At 32.0% G+C, this 21,293-nt stretch overlaps 1 protein-coding gene across 1 annotated transcript in view; it reads right to left on the reverse strand.

Annotated features, from left to right (window-relative positions):
• MS3_00002098 (uncharacterized protein) overlaps window positions 1-21,293 on the reverse strand; it is a 41,904-nt gene that overhangs the window by 4,868 nt on the left and 15,743 nt on the right. The window contains exons 8-13 of the mRNA XM_012939789.3: window positions 17,447-17,890; window positions 13,597-13,863; window positions 10,138-10,456; window positions 8,414-8,659; window positions 4,958-5,218; window positions 2,875-3,000 (exon numbers count right to left, since the gene is read on the reverse strand). Of these exons, the coding sequence (XP_012795243.1) occupies window positions 2,875-3,000; window positions 4,958-5,218; window positions 8,414-8,659; window positions 10,138-10,456; window positions 13,597-13,863; window positions 17,447-17,890 (1,663 nt within the window). The remainder of the gene's footprint in view (window positions 1-2,874; window positions 3,001-4,957; window positions 5,219-8,413; window positions 8,660-10,137; window positions 10,457-13,596; window positions 13,864-17,446; window positions 17,891-21,293) is intronic.

Here is a 21,293-nt window from a genome sequence, read left to right on the forward strand (position 1 = left end):
AGACCTTAACGTCTATGGGCCATCGAGCTCCTTTCAACCCAGGAGCCAATCAGAAAACGCAGATAAGTGCCAGATTAATTTTTTATTGTACTCAATCCAATCATGACTCAAAACGCATACGATATTATACATAAAATGACTGGCTATACAGTACATCAAATAGGAATTCATACTTTAAACGATCATACCATAAATGGTAGAGAATGTAGCAAGCAGTACACTATTAATTAACAATAACTAGAGTACAGTAAATCATCTAACGATATTTGATCGGTTTGCTGAAATATATAGAGATTTTACAATACAATTATCTATTAACTATACAACAAAAATACAGATGATAGTAATTCGAAAAATAGTTCCGAAAGTTCCAACTTTCCGAAATATTCGTTTTGTTATAACAACCTATTAGAATAATAACGAAAAATTCCGTATTTAAAAAAAATCATTAGTGAATAAAATCTCGACGAAGATTAACAAACCATAAACTTGTTGATACGAAATTCTTTTTAATGAACTTAGTCAAAATTACCAAATAAATGTTTATTTTTAGATAGATCACTTGTAAACAACATGTATGTTTATGAATATACTTATATTGTAACCCCTTTGTTTTTATGATTAATTTTATCAACTAGTAAACATATTCACATAAAAGGTCATAATGTCTAGACATTCAAATGTGTATCGACAGTTAGAGTATGTTAATCAGGTGAAATTTCATGTGTGACAATAAATAATAATATTATTATCTGAATGGTCGAATTGAAGTAGATAAGTTAAATATATGATGTAACTCATTTATCAAGAACAGATGAGTTTATGCAGTCAGTTTTGCATCATACGGTTCATTATGAGATGGTGACTAGTGATGTTAATCAGCGCTACATTTATGATAGGAGAAAGGTTCCATCAACAAACTGACTGGAAGATAAGTATCCTTTAACCATTTACTGTCCCGCAGTCGAAGTAGATAGATCCATTATTCTGGTATTTTAAGTGGTCGCTCGTTTAGATGACAGTTAAATATTGTGAAAATAATAGTGGTAGTAATCGAGGTTATTTTCCTATCTCAAGAAATTACTGATGAACTGATACGCATAGAAATGATCTGTTAAACATACATCATTGCAATCAAGGTAGTAGTGTAAAGTAATATATACACAGTAGAAAATATGTTGTTTTTGAAAAATTCTTTCAAAAATATGAGAAGACACTAGGAATAGATTTTAGAATACGGGATATAACAAGAAATGAATTAGTATCATACAGTTTACAGAAAATCGAGTGTATGTAAATATAGTAGGGGTGACGAGACACTATTGATATACCCATTGAGAAGGAAAAAGTACTGGATATCTATCTATCCCATTCTAGCACGCGACTCTTTAGCAACACACATCTATCACTCGCACCGGAAGTCTAACCGGTAGTGTATCCAACCTTCAGACAGGTAAGTTACAATCCCATACTGCACATTTCTTGCTCTAATTAATTCGCGATATTGCTCAACAATCTTCTGATTCCATTAGTGAGGAATAGTCGCACACCATATATAAGTTTCGGTGGTTGTCTAACTAAGATCAGTTGATGATGTTGCCTACAAAAATTCAGTAATATCCGCAAAGCCCTTTAGTTAATTATGGGACACTGATTGAAAACGGTATTCATATCATGGAAATATTTTAAGAATGTTTGAGAAAAGAAACTATCTGTAAATGTGGTTCTATCGCGAAGAGAAAATAATAACTAAACCAATTAATCATGTACTCAGTCAATCATATACAACGTAGAACTTTGAACATACATGAGTCACTTCAATTACTCACACCACATTGGCGAAATGAAATCATCACGCAGTAGAAGTAGTACCAGTATCAGTGATAATTGAAAACAATAGGCACCGACAATATGGTTCAAGTAGTTAATTCATGGAACAAAAAGTATGATATTTTCTAAAATTCAAAAGATCTAAGGAAAGATAAGGAGTGTATCCATGTACACTACTACGCTAGATTCTGAGCGAAATTACGACAATCATACGGACCCCAACCTGGTAGTTTACATCTACTTACATGATAAAGTAAAACTATCAGTGACTGAATGGACTGATACCTAGCCTTGGTTTGTTCGCCCCTAGTTTCCTCTCAGCCTACTACTCCTAAATCAAATAACATCGCCCGTCAAAGTAGGAGGTGGTCGAACGTATGCTATACATGCACAATCATGTCAGTTGATGAAAATTCACTAACTCATTAAGTGATTTGTCATAATATTATGTATAACATTTCACAAGACGATATTAAATAACATTCGTAGCGTTCGATCTTTAAGGTTTCATAAGGAAAAAGTGATTATTCACATGTAATAAAAATATGTTTCTTTTAGTATACTACACCATGAGAAAGCTAGTGATAATTAAGTCGATAGAGAAAAATACCAGTACATTCAATTCCTCGAAATCCACACTAAGACAAAGAAAATGACTATAGGCTTCAACATTTATTTATGTAAATTAAACAATGTTTTTTTTACAGAAAAGTTTTATAGGTCGTTCAGCATTGCCGTCGATAACCATTAAAGTAAAAAAAGTTTAGTTGGAAGATCACCCAACGTAAATGTATTGGAATTTAGTTCCATATATAAGTAAGAGAAAGGAATAATTGTGAGACTGTTACCTAATTCTTGCTAACCATTCAACGACAAACACAACTGATTTTCACAACTATTTTTCACATATGTTAAAAACTATTCCATTAGAATGAACCAAATTATATTTTAATCATTTACTTTGTTATGATATAAATGAGCATAAACCGTACATCTGCTTTTAATAAACATGAAAGACAATAGGAAGATAAGAACATTATTTACCGAATAATGGAGGTCCACAAATTACACCAAGGCCTTGGAAAATAAGTAAATATCCAAATGCATTTGTCAGACGATGAAGACCAAATAACTCAACAAGAATAACACTTCGTAAAGAAATTGATATGGCTGAAAAATATAGATCAAAAATGGCAAATAATACAAAACAAACATGACAGAGCCAGATGGATGATGTAGCGTCAGAAATGTTTCTCAGTGGTGATCAAATTATAACAAAGTTTAGTCATGAAAATAATGCATATCAGACGATCTCTACAACAACAAAATTGATGAACAAGTAAATCTCAACTGTCTGAGCTTATCATATCAGCAAGTGAACTAAATTTAATAACACAATAGGTAATTATTTAATCAGAGTGGGACATGCTATCCTTTGGTTTCCCAGAAGTTTCAAGGATTTTTCTATTAGATGTTGACTGGAAGAAATGTTTTTCAGATCTGTTCTGACTTTTGCAGACGTTTGCAAATAATACTCGGAGGATCTTGAGCAACAAACAAATTAGCAAACAGTCACTTTTATATATAATGAGAAATCTAACGTTGATATTAATAAGACAGACCATTTTTCTAAGACTCACAGAATTGATTACAGCTTTGAAAAATGAAAATATGCTATTGATTAGAAGTGAATTAAGTCCTAACACCAAAATGAAAATGAAGTACACCAACGAGTTAATTTGATACTTAGCATAAGGAACATTTACGCATCAAAATCTATCCAAAATTATTGACAAAAAGACGTTACTTTATCCAACATCTTATCATATTTATATAACGTTTGGTACCTATATTAATTGTTACTCTGGTCGTTAGAAAAGCCATCCGCCTCGTGAGTTCTGAAAAATATCGTTTATCATAGTGTCATAATTCTTCCGGATGGAAATCCTTCAACTCCTAAGACAGAGTTTAAATAGCATAAATTGTTTATTCTAGTTAGCGATTTCTTAGCAAGGTTGTTTCCTACAAGATGGGATTGCTGAACCCATACCCAACCTTCATTCTTTACTTGGGCTTGGGACCGGCAGTAACCTTAGAACTACAGGCCGAGTGTAGCAACAGCCTCTGCATCAGTATGGCTCAACATTCACAAGGGAAAAACCAAGATCCTCAAATACAACACGGAGAAAACCAAGTCAATCACACCTGATGGAGAAGCTCTGGAACAGATGGAAACGTTCACGTACCTGGTCAGCATCCTTGATGAACAAGGAAGATTTGATGCAGATGTGAAGGCACGGATTGACAATGGTAACAAGGGTAGCATTTCTACAATTGAAGAACATATGGGACTCAAAACAACTGTCAGGTAACATCCAAATCACAATCTTAAATACAAAAGTCAAGACAGTTCTATTGTATGGAGTCGAGACATGGAGAACTAACACAACCGTCATCAAAAGGTAAAAGTATTTATAAACAGTTATTTACACAAGATACTCGATGTCCGTTGACCAGATACCATCAGCAACAGTCTGCTGTGGGATGAAAAAATCAGCTTCCAGATTAAGAGTAAACTAGGAAAAGATGCTGGAGGTGGAAAGGAAACGCATTGAGGAAATCACCAGACTGCATCATGAGGCAAGCCCCCAACGTGGAATTCTGAATGGAAACGGAAAAGAGGATGGCCAAGAAACACATTGTGTCTGGAATTGGAAGCAGACATGAAAAGGATGAATAGCAACTGGGAACATCTGGAAAGGATTGACCAGGACAAAGTTGGATGGGGAATGTTGGTGGGTGGCCTATGCTCCTCCATAAGGGGTAATAGGCGTAAGTATTAGTTTGGTTCAAAAATGGTAAGTGGAACAACGACCAATTACAAAATATGAAACTATTATCCAGTAAACATAATGAGCTAAAAGAAGTTAGGTTTTAAATGACTTTCGGATGTTTTAGGTAGAAATAATTGTGTAATTAATGGTAGGAATAGCCCGAAAACCTAAATATTCATTTGAACTAATTTTTCCACTATGATGAGATGAATTTATGAAAAAGACAATTACATAAATAAAATTTTTTTGGTTAGTCGATTGTAATCAAACAATGATACAACAATATAACTTACTATTAGTTAAACCATACACTATACTACCGAGATATAACAAATGACGCCGAAACTTTAAGGACCATGCTTGCATAAGGCGTTCAGACGAAGACTGGTCCGAATATTTTGTCAACAGAATACCATGAATTGCTAATGGAAATGAGATAACTGAAAGTCCACAAACAATTAAAGCGAAATTGTTCAGGAGCATAGGATCTACCATTAGAGGAAACCGACACAAAAATTTTCGATTTGTATTCAAACCTTTTTCAATATACAATCCTGTATACGGAAAAATACAAAATAATTATTAATCTACTAAAATTAAGGCTCAAATAAATTCAACAGAAATAAACCAATTAGAAAAGAAATTACCTCTTGCATTCCCTAAAACTTTATTCATCAAATAGCAATATGAAAGTATGTATTATAAGGTCATATTAAGTAGTAAGGTTTTATTAATTATTTGTTTGTTTTCAGTTTCATCAGGCCAGTAACCTTCGATTATAGAAATTTTCATAATTTGAGGGTTTTTGATACAGGCTAAGATCAACTGCAGAACTATTGAGAACCAAAAAGTATTCGATCGTTATTTGGAACTCCTCAGCAGTATCGACCGACTACATAACATCAGATCTAATACAGAATCGTCAGTTCCATCTGAGATCATGGAGTTAAATAACTACTAGGTAAGAATTCAATCCCCTGCATTTTCCGATTTGAGTGGACTCAAGACATTGGATGATCACTTTCCAACGTTATTAGTAACAGTCAGAATTAAAACTTCATTATTCGAAAAGCAACTTAAGACCATATCATATGGAACTTTTATATTAATATAACCATCTAAATTAGTAACAGTAATTTCTATCGTTTGATATCAAACAGAGTTCTCGTGAGTACTTATCTAGGTCAATCAACTCAGTCTAGTTATTGCACAACCACCATAGATCCTTTGAAAATATTTTACGAAAATGATATTATATTATAACCGGTATGTTAAAGAATAGCTGTCTATTTAATGACAACTACAAAATATTTTCGAAGAATGCATAATGTAAAAGTTTGCCAGTCAACACTAATCTTGATAGTGAAAATGAAATGGATTTGCCTAGTATTTAATTACAATTAATAATTGTTTGGTGTATTGAGAGAATCAATTAGTCTAAGACAAAGAAACCAGTTTGAATATTAATTTACAGAACATTTTTTTATATCAGTAATAAAAAGACATCTCTGTGTATAAGTGTAGTTTACAAGAATTAACCAGCACACCTGTTAGCAATATAATGACAAGTTATTTTTCCTTCAATACACCACGCCAAATCTTGAAAATAATTTATGCTTCATGCATAGGAGAAATTATAATAAACTGATCCATAACTTGAAACTAAATCCAATTTTACGCTTGAAATGTAGCTCAATATGGAAAAACAAAAAGAAGAAAACTAAATTGTAATAAACACTAATGATGTTGTACAGAAAATCGTCCCCTAAGTATTGATTAGTGAAAATGCATATTTTGAAAGCTTGTGTACGATAATTTATGCATACTTCATCTCAAACCAATGTAAACAAAATATACTTATGACAAAAAAGATACTTTTAAGTATGAAAAAAACATGGAGCAGTTGGGTATGATAAAAATTCATCTGATAAAAGATATACAGATAACAAATAAGGAAGAATCATCAGTTATCATAAAATAGTATAAGGATATGAAAAACAGGTTTATGTGAATGAATAAAAAAATAATAATAGATTAATGAGGAATAAATAGTTATGGGTAAAATAATATGTATCTAATATTTTGACGAAGATGAGGGGAAAGTATATTTATAAAAATATTTTTCTAATGAATAATTAAGTGATAACGAATCAGGACTGTTAGGTAACAAATGAAGGCTTGAACCTGAAACATAATGATTAAAATTTAACTACCAACGGTTACTCAGCTAATCTCAGTCGCCAGAATACCTTGGTATTAACTTTAGTCATTGTTTTTCATTAGAGTAAAACGTAAACATTGTTTCTTATGAGTTCAGTTAATAAATGTGTCACCTAATTATATAATACCATTTACTTCTAGTTCACTCATTACACACATGGAAAGAAACTACACAGATTTTACCGTTATCCTATCCTTAGAAGTTGATGCAAAATCAAAAGAAATCATTTGAATTAATTTAACTTCTGAAAATCATCTAGAGAATTGTTACTATTAAATCTAAACCGTCCTTTTTTCCAAACAAATAAACACAATTAATCAATAATGAATAGAACTAAACAGATGTAATAATTACACACAAAAATTTAATAAACTTAGACTTAAGAGGATCAGAAATGTGCTCCATAACATAGAGAAGTGGAAAATTTGAAGCTTCTTTCTATATTGCTTTTATTATTATTTATTTGAACACATAAATGTTGGAACAAGAGGGCACCTAATATATATGCACCACCCAAAACAATGAGAATTCGAAGAGGAAAAACGAAGATAAGGAGCGTAAAAAGAGAACAATAACGAACAAACTAGTGTAAGCTAGTGTAATAATAATAATGGGGGAAACGGAAAGCGGTATCTGTCCTGCGACCAACAATTCCCCATCGACCACCTAGACGACTCTCTTCTGTGCCTAGACGCCCGACCTGAGCATTGAAGTCTCCGGCTAGTACTACAATATCTGTCGAACGCATTTTCTAGAGAAGAGCAGTTAACCGGTGGTACAACTCATTCTTGATTGCATCCGGGCTGCAATCTGTCGGGGCATAGGCGGAGATGACGAAAAGACATCGTTTCTCACGTCGAATTCTTCTCACTTTGATGGAACTCTCTAATCTAACAGCACATAACCGAATGTTAATGGGGATCCAATCGATTAGTGTTGCCTCAGCTCTAGCCCTCAGTGCGACACCAACGCCAGTAAGACCAAACGAAGACGCCACAGGGTCTCCGGATAAGCGCACGTAAAACAAGCTTTTCGAAGTGACAGATGAAGAGCGAATTTGTAGTACTTCACCAGGGTCTTGAATACGGGTCTTAGATAGACGACAAACGTCGATATTAAGACTTTCCAAAGACATAGCCAGCCCTATCTGTTGTCCGACCTGCTTTTATTGTTGTCCAAATGAAAGATAAAAGAAATTTGTAACACAAACTAATTTTAGCTTACTCTTGGCAAGTCAATTTCTTTTCTACTCACTCGAAAATTCCGAATGAACCACTGATAAAAATTGAACAGTTTGATTAATATCTTGCCTGAATCACTGATGGTATAAAAAAATAAGTTTTGTAAATATTTTAGGACATTATTAGCGTCTAATCTATGATGGTGAATGAAACTCCTAAGGTATATGGAATTAAACGACCCCCGCTATTATGTAACGTTTCACATTTTAATATTAATATTATTAAATGAATTTATCAGTGTTTAAAACAATCAAATACATTTGCAATCAAAAAAGTATATGATTCACCTGCAAATAAACGACCAAGAATACTAGCACAACCGATCGTTAAAAAAAGGGATTCTGAACTAGGAAATGCATAGTTTCTCTTTAAAGCGTTGATATATTTAACAGTTGATTGGTCAAATTGACCAGATGTTCTATTATATTTAATTTCATCGGTCAATCCATTCGGACACCAAAATGAATTAAAATAACATTCAAGACCACCGTAATCCAATAAAAGTGGAAGGTAGTGAAATGGAACTAAAAAAACTGTAACGAGGAGGAAGGAATAGGAAAGAAAATAGTATGAGGAAAAAAGTTGGGATATTAAAAAAATGTAACTTCATTTAAATATGTAAATTGTAGCCATGGACGTCAAACTGACTGACTCGTTAAACTAGCAAGGAAATCGATCCTTCAGATAGTAAATATGGCATTTCAATTTATTAATAAATGAATAAAACAAGATATGCAACTACACAGGATTTTCTAGGATATGGTTAGATTAGTGATTCATTGGTTAAAGTATTCAATGTCTAGTCACTAATTGAAACATTAGTACTACCTTATGCTGATCGCAACTTCAATAGCCTAATAACATCTCCGCTACTCAAGTAGGAATTGTAGACTAAAGACCTATACTTAAATCTGTACTCATTTACTGAGTTGCATTATTAGATGTTGACCAGCGATTAAAAGCAAGTTCAGAAACTGGGTTTATCGCTGATTTTTACCTGTCTCAGACAAATCCATCCAACTAAAAGAGAATAATGGATTTTATCAAGAAGTGTCATACTTTGTACTTTTCTATTTATGATCCAAATGCAGTACATTTGTTGACAATATCAAAAGTGAAGTTTGCATATTGGATGGTACAGAAAAATTGTGCTTAAGAGCACCGAATCTAGAGGTATATAGTTAGTAAAGATTTTTTACAACCATTGGACTCATTTCAATCATCCTCTTTTTAATTGTTTAGGGGTATTCTTCTATCAAAAAAGAGATTACAAGATCAGTCGCATATTTTACAGTTATTAATCAATTTTCTTATGATGAAGTAATATCTTTAACACTACATAGATAAATATCTGGATGAAAAAATATGATTATTAGTTAGTATTCTCTTGCTAGAATAAATGAACACTTGATAAATATAACTAGTATGCAGGAGAATAGAAATAAATGTAATTTATTTACATTGAAAAGAGGTATTCATCACATACAATTAAGTTATTCCTATAGTAACTATCACAAATATTATCTTATTCTAACGGAGACGAAGGCATTAAAATTATTTCTACTATATAAATTCACAATAAATTCTAATATTCAATTAATGGATAGTTAATTAATAAATGAAACCTAACTCATAATCATGATATCGGATGATATTTCTTCTAGAAATTCGACATTAAAAAAAAACATATATGATACATTCAACGAACTTTGATAATTAACTAGAACCAAATCTTCATAAGGATTTTCCTTAAATGACTATACTGACTCAAGTTGACAAGAGGATAAAATATAATTAAATAACTTCAGTATTTTATACATTACTGTTTCAGAAGAAACAGAAACTTAATCACAGGACCCAGAACGTTCTTGTTATTCATTACAATCAATTCGAAAAACTAAGTACACTTGAAATTAACTGCTATATACTTATCAGTAACCAATTAAAAAATATTAACTCTATCACTGTTTATTTTAAAAAAGAAACCGGAAAATTTGAAATTCACTCTTACCCAACATATTTACAAAACAGGCGATTGAAATAATAATAAATGTAAAACTTTTAAGTATTTGATTATCTAACATATCTGCAAGATAGGAGAATAATTCATTGATTTTTGGTGAAGTAATAAATTTTTGAAGATTAGAAATACTCTTATTTTGTTTTGATGAATGAATGAGTGCGTCAAAATTTTGATTATCAGGTATAAGTGATTTGTTTCGAGTTAACATGATATTCTCTACAGGAATAACACCTTCGAATAGATTTGGACATTGATTTACAGTGGGATTATGTGATTGAATTGTCAACTCTTTTAAAGCATAATTTGCCTATATCGAAAAAAAGAAAGGATCAATAGATTAGACAAAAGAACAAATCATATATAGTTAGCAGGTTGGTAAAAAAAAACGAGACAGTGGATACAAAAAGCAAGACTACTAATTTTATTGTGAGACAAATTTTCATGTCTATTAAGCTTGATAACAAAAAATACAAAAAACAAGAATTATAGTATAAGAAACCGCATAAAACTTGACAAGTGGTAAACAATCTTATGTATTAGCATATTAATCAAATACAATTCGACATCATATCTTTTATATTATATTTAGTGTTATTTATGTTAATATTTGGTGTTTATTAATCAAACAGCAAAACATTTTTTGTAGACCGTTGTTCTGTTTAGTGCTAGTGATGAAGATTCTTTCAAGGAGTCAGTTAGTCAGTCAGCTACAACGTAGGACCAGGCACATATATGCATCGGTCCAAGTTGCCATACCTCATTAACACAACAAGATGGACACCGAATTCATAAAAGTAGTTAATTCAGAGGTAGTAATATATAAAAGAAGGATTACAATGAGGATATAGTACATGAAGGAAGAATTAGTTCGTAGAAAGAAAGATATGAAGCGAAGGGAAGACAAAGATTGTATACAACGACGCCATTGTGATCGATTCTGAGCCATGTCACCAAGAGTCTCCAACCATTGGTTACGATAGTCACGCGGACCCTAACCAAGTAGTCTGCATCTACCAACATGGCTCAGACTGCAAGTTAGTGACTTCAAGCACTGATGCCACGTTTTGGTTTGGCCGCCCCTAACGTTCTTCCAACCATCTCCAGCACCAGTCAGCATTGCACGTCGTGGTAATCGGTGTTCAGGCATACGTAACACGTGGCCCAACCATCTCAGTCGATGAAGATTCACAACCTCATCGACTGATTTACCATCATTCCCTAATACCCTGTGTCTAATCTCACTATTACTTACCCGGTGATCCCAGCAGACGCCAGCAATATTTCTAAGGCATCTGTGGTCAAATACTAGTAGCTTACGAATATCTTATCAAACAAATAACAAAATCTACTTCATCGTTCACTTCACTTCAAAGTCTTTATGTTACTCCTACTCCTCTTTCAAGATCGATCAATTTATTCGCTGAACATATAATTAGGAACTTGTTTCAATGTTCTAATTTACCGTTTTTTTTAAATTAAAGTGTTACAGTGGTATAAATCATTTAACAAAAGGTTAAAAATTCCCCATAAGGATAAGTTCTCATTCAATAATTTCTGTATATAAGATATTGATACAACAACCTTCAAGTATCTCTTGTTATAAGGTAAACATCATTTTATCGACCATACTTCATGTAAAATTGAGTTCAATTAAAGTTATTACATCCGTTTCAAGTGAAATTTGAAATAAAAATAGCCTCGAAAATAAAAAATAAGTTCTCAGATATTCAGTTTTATGAGTAAACAGGAATTTAATGAATGACGACTGTAGTCAAACTGTTGAGGCAAGTTCAGTTATATATTCACAGTCTACATATATTACCTTGAAAATAAGTGGATACATCTTTACTGAAATTCCTGAAGTAATACACAGAAATGAGATAATATACAGTGAACCTAAACAACAACCAAGTCGACTTATTTCGCACCATTTACCAGTGTAATGACAATTAGAATATTCGGGTCACAAATTAACTTGTTAAGCTATCTTTATTGTCATAAGTCAGCCTGTCAATTACAAGCAACTTAGAATCTGGCACAAATATCTATAGGGCCAAGTTGCGACATCACATCAGCACAGTGAGCAGTATTATGACCTGAAATGAGAGATTTGAGAATTACAGTATTTTTCTGTACCGGAAGAAGCATGAGGGAGAACGATACAAGCTAGTTTTCTAAGTAGAAAAATGTTGTTCGCCAAGTACAATAATAAACATTGTCTGGAATTCACAGACTTCTGTGTCATAATCTCTTAGTTAAGCGAACATAACTAATTGATTGTCGTCTGTCGTTAGAAAAATAAACGTGAAGATAACAAATTCATGTATCGTGAACAAAATTTCGACAAAATATTGTTAATTTTGATGAAATAAGTTTGTGTGTATATGAATGTAGTAAAAAACAAAAAACAAGTCATATGAATTGTTCTGGATAAAGCCTATTTTTCATTGGTTTAAAATTGCCATTAATATAGGTCATATGAAACAAAGACTAAATGTATAAATTTTTAATTGGATATTATATATATATATATATATATCCCAAAAAAATCAACTGTTGTAATAGGGCGTTTAAAGGTCATATTCAAAACTCAGTCATTTCGGCTGTTGTCAAAAATCTCGAGATACGATAGTATTATGTTGCCATTATTACGACTAAGCCTATATGAACATTCATACTCCGGACATAAAATGATCACCCGGTGATAGTTAGTAATAGTTGCGATGCTCGTGCTCAACTATTCGGTATAAGATGTAAGATGATCACTAATATAAATAACTCTATTTTATTAAAATGTATTGTATTTAGGACTGTTAAACAATGGCAACCAGGATGAATTCTCATACTCATCCTTTGCAATTATTAACTGGATATATTACCGTATTAAAAAGATATAACTAACCGGTTGGTGTATATAAATACAAATAAAGAAACAGGATATTCTGAAGATTTTTATCTTAAGTAATTTATAACCGTTTAATACTACTTATTAGAAACTTCTCATACAAGTACTCAATGTTTAAAAAGAAAAACATCATACTATTCAAGTGGTTGGTTTTTATGGTTACATAATAATAAATAGACAAATATTAAAACTATATACGAGTGTAATATGAAATAAATTTTGCAATATTTTAAGAAATTCGGGCCAATCAAAGTTTTATTACAAACTACTTCTGTATAACCTAAATCAATAGTTTAGAAAGAGTTTGTGTAACTCCTTTCTCTCTCTCTAACATTTCCATCAGCATACGTGTGAATTATAACAGAACTTTGGTTCACTCTATTGTTTTTTAAAGAAAGAAACTATATGAAAAAATTTGATAAAATCGAAAAGACCAATAAAATCACATAGGTTTTTTTAAAGGAGAAAAGTGAGAGTGCATTCATAAAATAATATTAGCATTTATTATTTATGTTTCGAAAGAAGTATGTATGTAAACTTACATCACATGGTAATTGTTTAGATGTTGTATATTCAGGCACATGATACAAGGGAAGTTTATGTTTATTACCAGCGTAGAAAAAATCTGGACGATATTTTGGACGACTTAACTCACGACGTATATCATTCAGTATAGCTAGTTTAATAGATTGATCTAACAGAAGACTATTCAATTCACGTGATATAATATGCCCTGTATAAGAATCTAAACTGATTAAAGATGTTAATGCTGAAGGTGAATCAGGTGTTGATAATTTCAATCGAATATGCTTGAAAGGAATAAAAAAACATATATGCATATTTTTATACATTTATAAGCATAATGAAAACACAAGCAGTGTTCACTTAAAATATTTCTATAAATTTAAAGATTCTGAACTAATTAGGAATTGTTTCATTCTTTTATTAAAAATTTAAATACTATATATTTTAAGATATATTTTGCTTCACTCTTAGTATCTGCTGAGATGAGAAATTAATTTATCCACTTTTTTCATTGTTACACGTCATTTCTTTCATCAAAGAATGACTACGATGATATAATACTAATCCGTATTACTGCAGTAACATTTCCTGTTATGTAATTGATTACTATCGCTTTTAGTTTGTTATATCTGTTACATCCATCATGGTCATTGTTCGTTACCATGAAAATCAGAATTATTCTTTTTCAAGTTTTTGACTTCTATATGGAATATAAAGTTATCCAGAAAATGCCATCTCTTTATTAGCGGTGTAGATTATTAATGTAGAAGTGTTGTGCAAGTTACGTAGGGTCTATTCAAGTTCTTATTTGTTTTATAGTATTAGAAGAGACCTCAATTATCCATTAATAGACTTTAGCGTGGGCCAATCAGAAACCCCAATACCTTAATCGTTATTGTCGTGATATAACAGTGTCAAATCAACCTGCGGGTCAAGTCTTCTCAGTGTTGACGAAAGTTTCGAAATAACATTAAAATAATTTTAATGTGTGACGTGCAATGTACAGTGTTCATCTTAGATTTAAGTTATCTTTCATAATGTGCTGGTTATAGAATTAGAATGAACTAAAAATATAGAGGTCAATGAACTAGACAAGAGTCGGTTTTAATAGAAATTCTGTGACACAACAAATTGTTAACAACTGTATAAAACTGTATATGTTTTCATTTAACAGACAAAAGTACTTGAAGACTATCAAAAACATCTGTAGCATTGGCTCACTGAAATGATTTTATCATCTAGTCGGTCATTTTGCTTACTGACGATTATCCTTTTCAAAAATGTCTGAAAACACAGGCATTAGACTTTCATTATTGATATTCTTGCTTATAGTAACAAATGACATACAATAGTTCATTTACACTTTCAAAGTAACTCCGATATAGTAATAAAAATGAACTTCCGAATGATTGAGTGATTCATGTTCTTTAAGTTTTACCTTGGCCGGGAACTGCCATCAACTATATATGATTAATAGGTTGACGAAATCCCCAAACGGATAAAAATAAAATAACCGTTTAACACTCATCATGTCTTGTCAAGAGCTATGCAGGTGACAGATGATTACTTATTACAGAGTATTTAAATGTGCAAGACAAGTAATGATTAATGGATGCATCCAAAGCATCTAACCCACGTGATGGAATTTATGTAAAGTGAAACCGCACGAAAATATAAACCCTTATCCACTATAATAAAACTGTAAGGTGGTGGTTGAAGTTAGTCGACAGGATACTTTGAACCTAGGTTTCGTGTTGTTATGGACTTGTTAGCAAGATATACCTGTAATCTTGAGGTAGCTGATGTTCCCTGGAGTGTTCATCCATGTGTCACACAGATTCACAGTCAAGGACCTAACTAGTGGGTTATCCGGACTGCGACCGAACTTCTATAAAACTAGGACGTGTTTACAATTGATTGGTAACTACTCAGTGACTAATGTCGTGTATATCAAGTCCTATTTGCTGCTGAATGAATTTAATCGATCAATCACCACCTTACAGCTACACATAGTGCGCGCGATGTCAAGTCACATAGACTAGTGACCACAGTGTAAATTGATCAATAGACTTCAATCAACATTAAGGACTTGACACATATAAAATTGGTTAATACACAGTGACCAATCAATTGCGAACCAGTGAAAAAACAACAAATGTGTAAATTCTATCTAAACAAAAGTTATGGAATAAGAAAAGAGGCACACGGTATCATGGGAGAAAAATGAAGGCGATTTAGAGAATTGAATTTTCTTTTTGACGATTCCATATGCTTATGCCGTACAATCGCATTTAAAGTTAACTTTATCCGTTAAAATAGTATTCTATAATAAGATAGAATGATGCTAAATATGTAGAAGATTTGAAATGATATGCTATCAAGACTTGAAAATCAGATATTCAAAGGAAGTTATGTGGTAATCAGTTGATGAGAAGTGCAAAGATAAAGATAATTGTCCACTTGACAGCTATTAAGAGCAGAATAATTAAAAATTGTAATGATGGTTAATTAGTAGTTGTGAAAGTATTTGGAAAGGAAGAGAAATAATGAAACGAGAGACGATAGATTCTGGAAGACAAAAATTCAGGTAGGGCTGAACATACTGTTTTTGTACACAGTGGTTAGGCTTGAACTTGTGAATAGCAATAGTCTATTTTGCATATAATTTTTTTTCATTTTCATTCCTTTAGAGCCGACCTTTCTGACTGTACGTGTGGTTTTGAAGGAGACTTTTGGTGAAGTAGAGTGATCGGAATTCACTGTAATCCTTTGAAGAGTCAAGCAGGGTTATGTTATGAGACGCGTTTCGAAAGCGCTCACTTTGGGTGGACAATATAACCTGCTAAACATGAGCAAGTATGGAATAAATAAGTAATGCGTATATGGCCGCTTTCTTACAGTGTACAGATAAAGTTTATTTAAAAAAACAAATAGTATTGAATAAATGCTTCATTTACATCCAAAATAAAACTAGTTATTTGTAAAAATCAATCTAACAATCAGAAAGTATGATATTGATTTTATGATATAATGAATAATTTGTTCATCAGAAACGTATTTGGGTCTTGTTTGAAACACAACTGATCTCAACGTTACAGACTAAGGAGATCTACACAGAAGTAAAAACCACTGGTAAGTGTTTCTTAAAAATTTACCGATTTTTACAGCAAATTCAGTTTTGATGTTTACCTTTGAATGAAATAAATTATAAAAATAACTAGTATGTGGTAGGGGACATCAGTTATCTGAGAAAAACAAAACTTTCCTCAAATGTAATGTGAATGAATGCTGGATGTTGTACATAAACCCTCCTATAGTTAATTAAAATCGCTTTTTGTCGAGGATAAACAATAATCTAAAGAGCTGTCTGAACTCGGGGCACACTAGACAGTTATTTCATCTAGGTTTGAAACGTTTCCCTATTCTGCACTAAAAAATCACGATATCAAAATTTGGACAATTAGGCTCATTGAAATGAAATCAAGAAGTTCACATTCACAACTACAGTCAACAAAAGATATAGGTGGATGGTCAACATTTCTTTGATAATACTTATCCTGCCCCCGACAAGATGAAACTCAGCAATCAAAACTTCTAGCTAGGACTTCGGGAACACACCAGAATGCTAAAAACAAGTTAATGAAGACTATCTTCCAAGTGAACAAACAACAAACCACTTTACAAAACATATTATTTCAATAAATTACATTACCAACTAATTCTCAATCTTTATCATACATTATGACAATGGTTAAATAATGCCTAGTAGGTAAATATTCCAGTTAAGTATTGTTCTATAGAACAAAGCGAGAATGAAATTCTACAAATTTAGAAAATAATTATCTCAAACAATAAGATAATACATACAGATTCTTGTGCAGAGATAGAACGGTTCACTGCTGTTGATAAATGGTGTACAGGAGCAGATGAAGCTACCGAATCTCTAGCGTTTGAAACCAATTCACTATACAGAGAGGAGGCACATAAATTTCTTTTTCCTTTCCATATATTTGTAGCTACTGATCTATGGCATATATCATATAGATAAACTTGACTGACTCTGTCATAATGAACATTTCGTGAACTATTTGTATATGGTGTACTAAAATTTGCACATGAATCAATACGATTATCACCACTAAATCGAAAAGATGATGCTATAACTTGTCTTGAACCAGTTGATATAGAAGTAATTGATGGTGAAAACGGCAGTCTACTTTGTCCGTGTAATTTTTGTAAGATTGCACGTGCTATACGTCGTACAGCAGCACGACTGAATTGCACAGGCGGAGGAAGTACTGCAATACAAGGCTAAAGTAACACACAGAAGCAAATAAAAGAATTACAATTTGTTTAATTACAAGTGAAATCAATAACAAAATAAAACTGCAAGAAATATTTCAAATTATAAGCAAAAATTAAATAAAATAGATTTCTATCCGACTAGCTAACGCTTGTTTAACAGAAGAAATCAGGTTCAAATATCTGACAGAGCTTTTGTCATCTTTATTGGAATTTTCGCTAAATCATGATACACATATGCGTCTCTAATCACCTTCATATTTATAAATATGTCAATATAAGTAATTACTTTGATTTTAAGTTGTAAGCAGCTGATGAGAACATAACGAAATAAAATGAATTCATATTATTCTGCGCCAATCTTTGTTTTCGCTCTCCTTAAGATTATAAAGGAAACTTTGTTTATGGAAGGTGACTGGCTAAGTACTTAAATGATTCTTTCATAACAAACTGAAAAATATATACACATCAAAACTATAAGATTGCTTCAATACGATGACTGTCGCATTAGAGAAATGCACTATTTTAAGAAATAAAATTAATCATGGATATTTGTAATCATAAATCGAACCAGGGAGGTTAAACAAATAAACTGAGACAAACATTGTCAACAAAGAGCCTAGTACAGATGTGCGTAGGTTCAATTTGGCATAACTGATTAACATAAAATGAAAACAACAAAAAGATCGAAATATTATAGTAGCGACGATACGAGTAAAGACTAAACCTTAGAAATATAAGTTGAGCAAAAGTATGTATGAAGGCATACTCAAGGTCAAGATCGAAAGGAGGATAAAGAGTAGATGAATGTGAGCCGCTGCAAGAGATTCTGAGCTGTATCATCCAACGTCTGAACCAATTTCTTGAATATCCTATGCTTAACATCGACATAGCTCATCCAATTGTTCTGAAAACCCAGCCAATGCTTCACAGACACCTTTGGTTGAAAACTTTAAAGCTACTCATGTCTACTCTCACAGACCATGTCCCATACGAATAAATTGGAACAGAAGGGACTAATACGTAATATAAACGCCATTTGTTTGTGAAATGGACATTTCGCCTATGTTATGAATTATTCAAGATGTCAAAAACCAGTCGGGTTTTCCGAATCCAGGCCATGATTTGGTCTGGCACCAACTCATTGTGGCTGATGAGACTTCTAAGATAAGTAAAGTAGCCAACGCATTCAACTACTTCACTACCAATAACTAGTCCGCGAGTTGCAGATAAATTTTGAAGAAATATTTCAGATTTAGAGGGAGATAAATGCATCACAGACGTGCTAGCGTTGTTGCTAAATGCGATCAAAAGACTTCGCACCATGTCCGAGTTTGCAACAACCAGGACTGTCATAATCTTTAAAGGCCTTTGCATTTAAGTTATCAGGACCCACTGCCCTCTCTCTAGAAGGTCACGTAACCAGAGAATGAATACAAATACTATGTGCAACTTCTACAGACAAGAACGAGTTAACATGAACTTGTACGCTTCAAAAGATATGTTACAGATTTATGATAAATATTTATAAAGCTATGAACCACTAGAAATACCGTTATTATATCTACATCTTACAACATCCTATCTATTGCTCAAAGGGTCAAAGCATTTGCTTATATGTTATTTATGCAACGTTATATCACCATAATCTTATCAAGTGGACATCGAAATTTCATTAACAATGTGAATACAGACAGGAAAAGATAGATAATAATAACAATCCGCAATTTTGTACAATAATTTATTGAAAACCTGTTTTCTCTCAACTATTATCTCCTACTCAGATTTTTTAAATTGTGTAATGTATAATCAATAGTTCTCCATTAGTAAAAAGAGAAATGATTGAAGAAAACAACAGCACAGAGCATTTAAAAATTGTATTCAAACACCTGTTTTAGTGTAATTCAAGCCGTTTTATTTTGTTTATTCTTAAGAAATAAATTTTATCTGAAATTATTAAAATGAATGTTGAATTATTACACTAAAGAGTACGTTGTAATGTAATATACAGTTGAGGGGACAATTATTTGATGATTTTACAAAAGTAAATAGATCATTTATTTAGTTCGAGTCTACCGTCTACATGTCCTGCTATAAGTCAATCCTGTCGCTTAGATATACATACTGAGTTGTCGAATAATTATAATTTCACTTTTCATTATACAGTTTTCTACGAGACCTTTGTTTTCTCTCTGCCCATTGGATTGGTCAGGAGTTAATAGTGTGGATAAAAACTGAATCATACCGGAGATCATAACATATATTCAAGTTCCATAAGCTACAGTTAGCAGAAAGTATATTGCTGAACGGTATACGTCGATAAGATTATTGACTTGTTCAGGTCCCAGATTACAAATTTTGACATACGTAAAGAATGATCAAAATGGTATGAATACTTAGTGTAGGCAAATAATTCATTCTCACTTTATATTTTTGATATGCGCTGGCACTATAGATCAGAATAACTATTTCTCCTTGTTTGTGAATCCTATGCTACGGTTTGATCTTAAGCCATAACAGAAACCTCAGCATACAATTATGATTGTACAATGAAAACGAGGTAAATAATCATTTATTTATTTACTTTTAATATATAATTAACCTAATTGTACATTTCATTTTATCCTAATTATTTTCAACTATTAAATATTTCTACACAACCATCATATGAAGTCTTAACGACTGCAGAACGTTTCATGTTTTTGAAATTATGACTGTTGAATTATATCGTTATAAATATGATGATCAACATCACTGAATCAATAAATAGAAAGCTATATTAACTGGTTACAGAACAAAAAACAGTTCAGTCGGCTAACATATATACAATTATTTGAAAATAAATAGTATGAAGTTTCAATGATTAATTATTTGAATAAGGGATTAACACAGAATAATATAAATTTATTTTTATTTTGTGGTTTCTTTTGTTCACAAAAGTGGGTCGATAATTAAGCCAAAATGATTGGATACGTCCAGTACGATAAAGCTGGAAATAAATTTTGTTGTTTCTTACAACTTGGCTTCAAATAGAATGTAAGTAATGGATTAATTAACCACAGAATAAGTGCAAGGTTCCCTAGAACAAACAAAAACTGACATTCTTCAAAATATTCAATTGTATTTACAATTTACAAGTACGTGTCAAAGCGCATACACTGTAAGAACAGAAAAGAGAGTACATATTTGTAATCCTGAGCACATTCTAAAGAACTTTAGACTAAAAGGTATCACAGCCTCAAACAATGCAATAGTTCAACATTTTTAGTCAATACCGGTTACATTATCGACTTTTGCCGACCTGCCAAAATAGTTCACCGACAAAAAAGACACAAATTTTTTTACGTTTTGCTGAAGCAGTAGCTATTAGAAAACTCAAACCAAATTTATATATCCAAAAGGAGACAGTTGC

Source organism: Schistosoma haematobium, chromosome 1 (assembly GCF_000699445.3).
Source record: "Schistosoma haematobium chromosome 1, whole genome shotgun sequence".
NCBI classification, from domain to species: domain Eukaryota; kingdom Metazoa; phylum Platyhelminthes; class Trematoda; order Strigeidida; family Schistosomatidae; genus Schistosoma; species Schistosoma haematobium.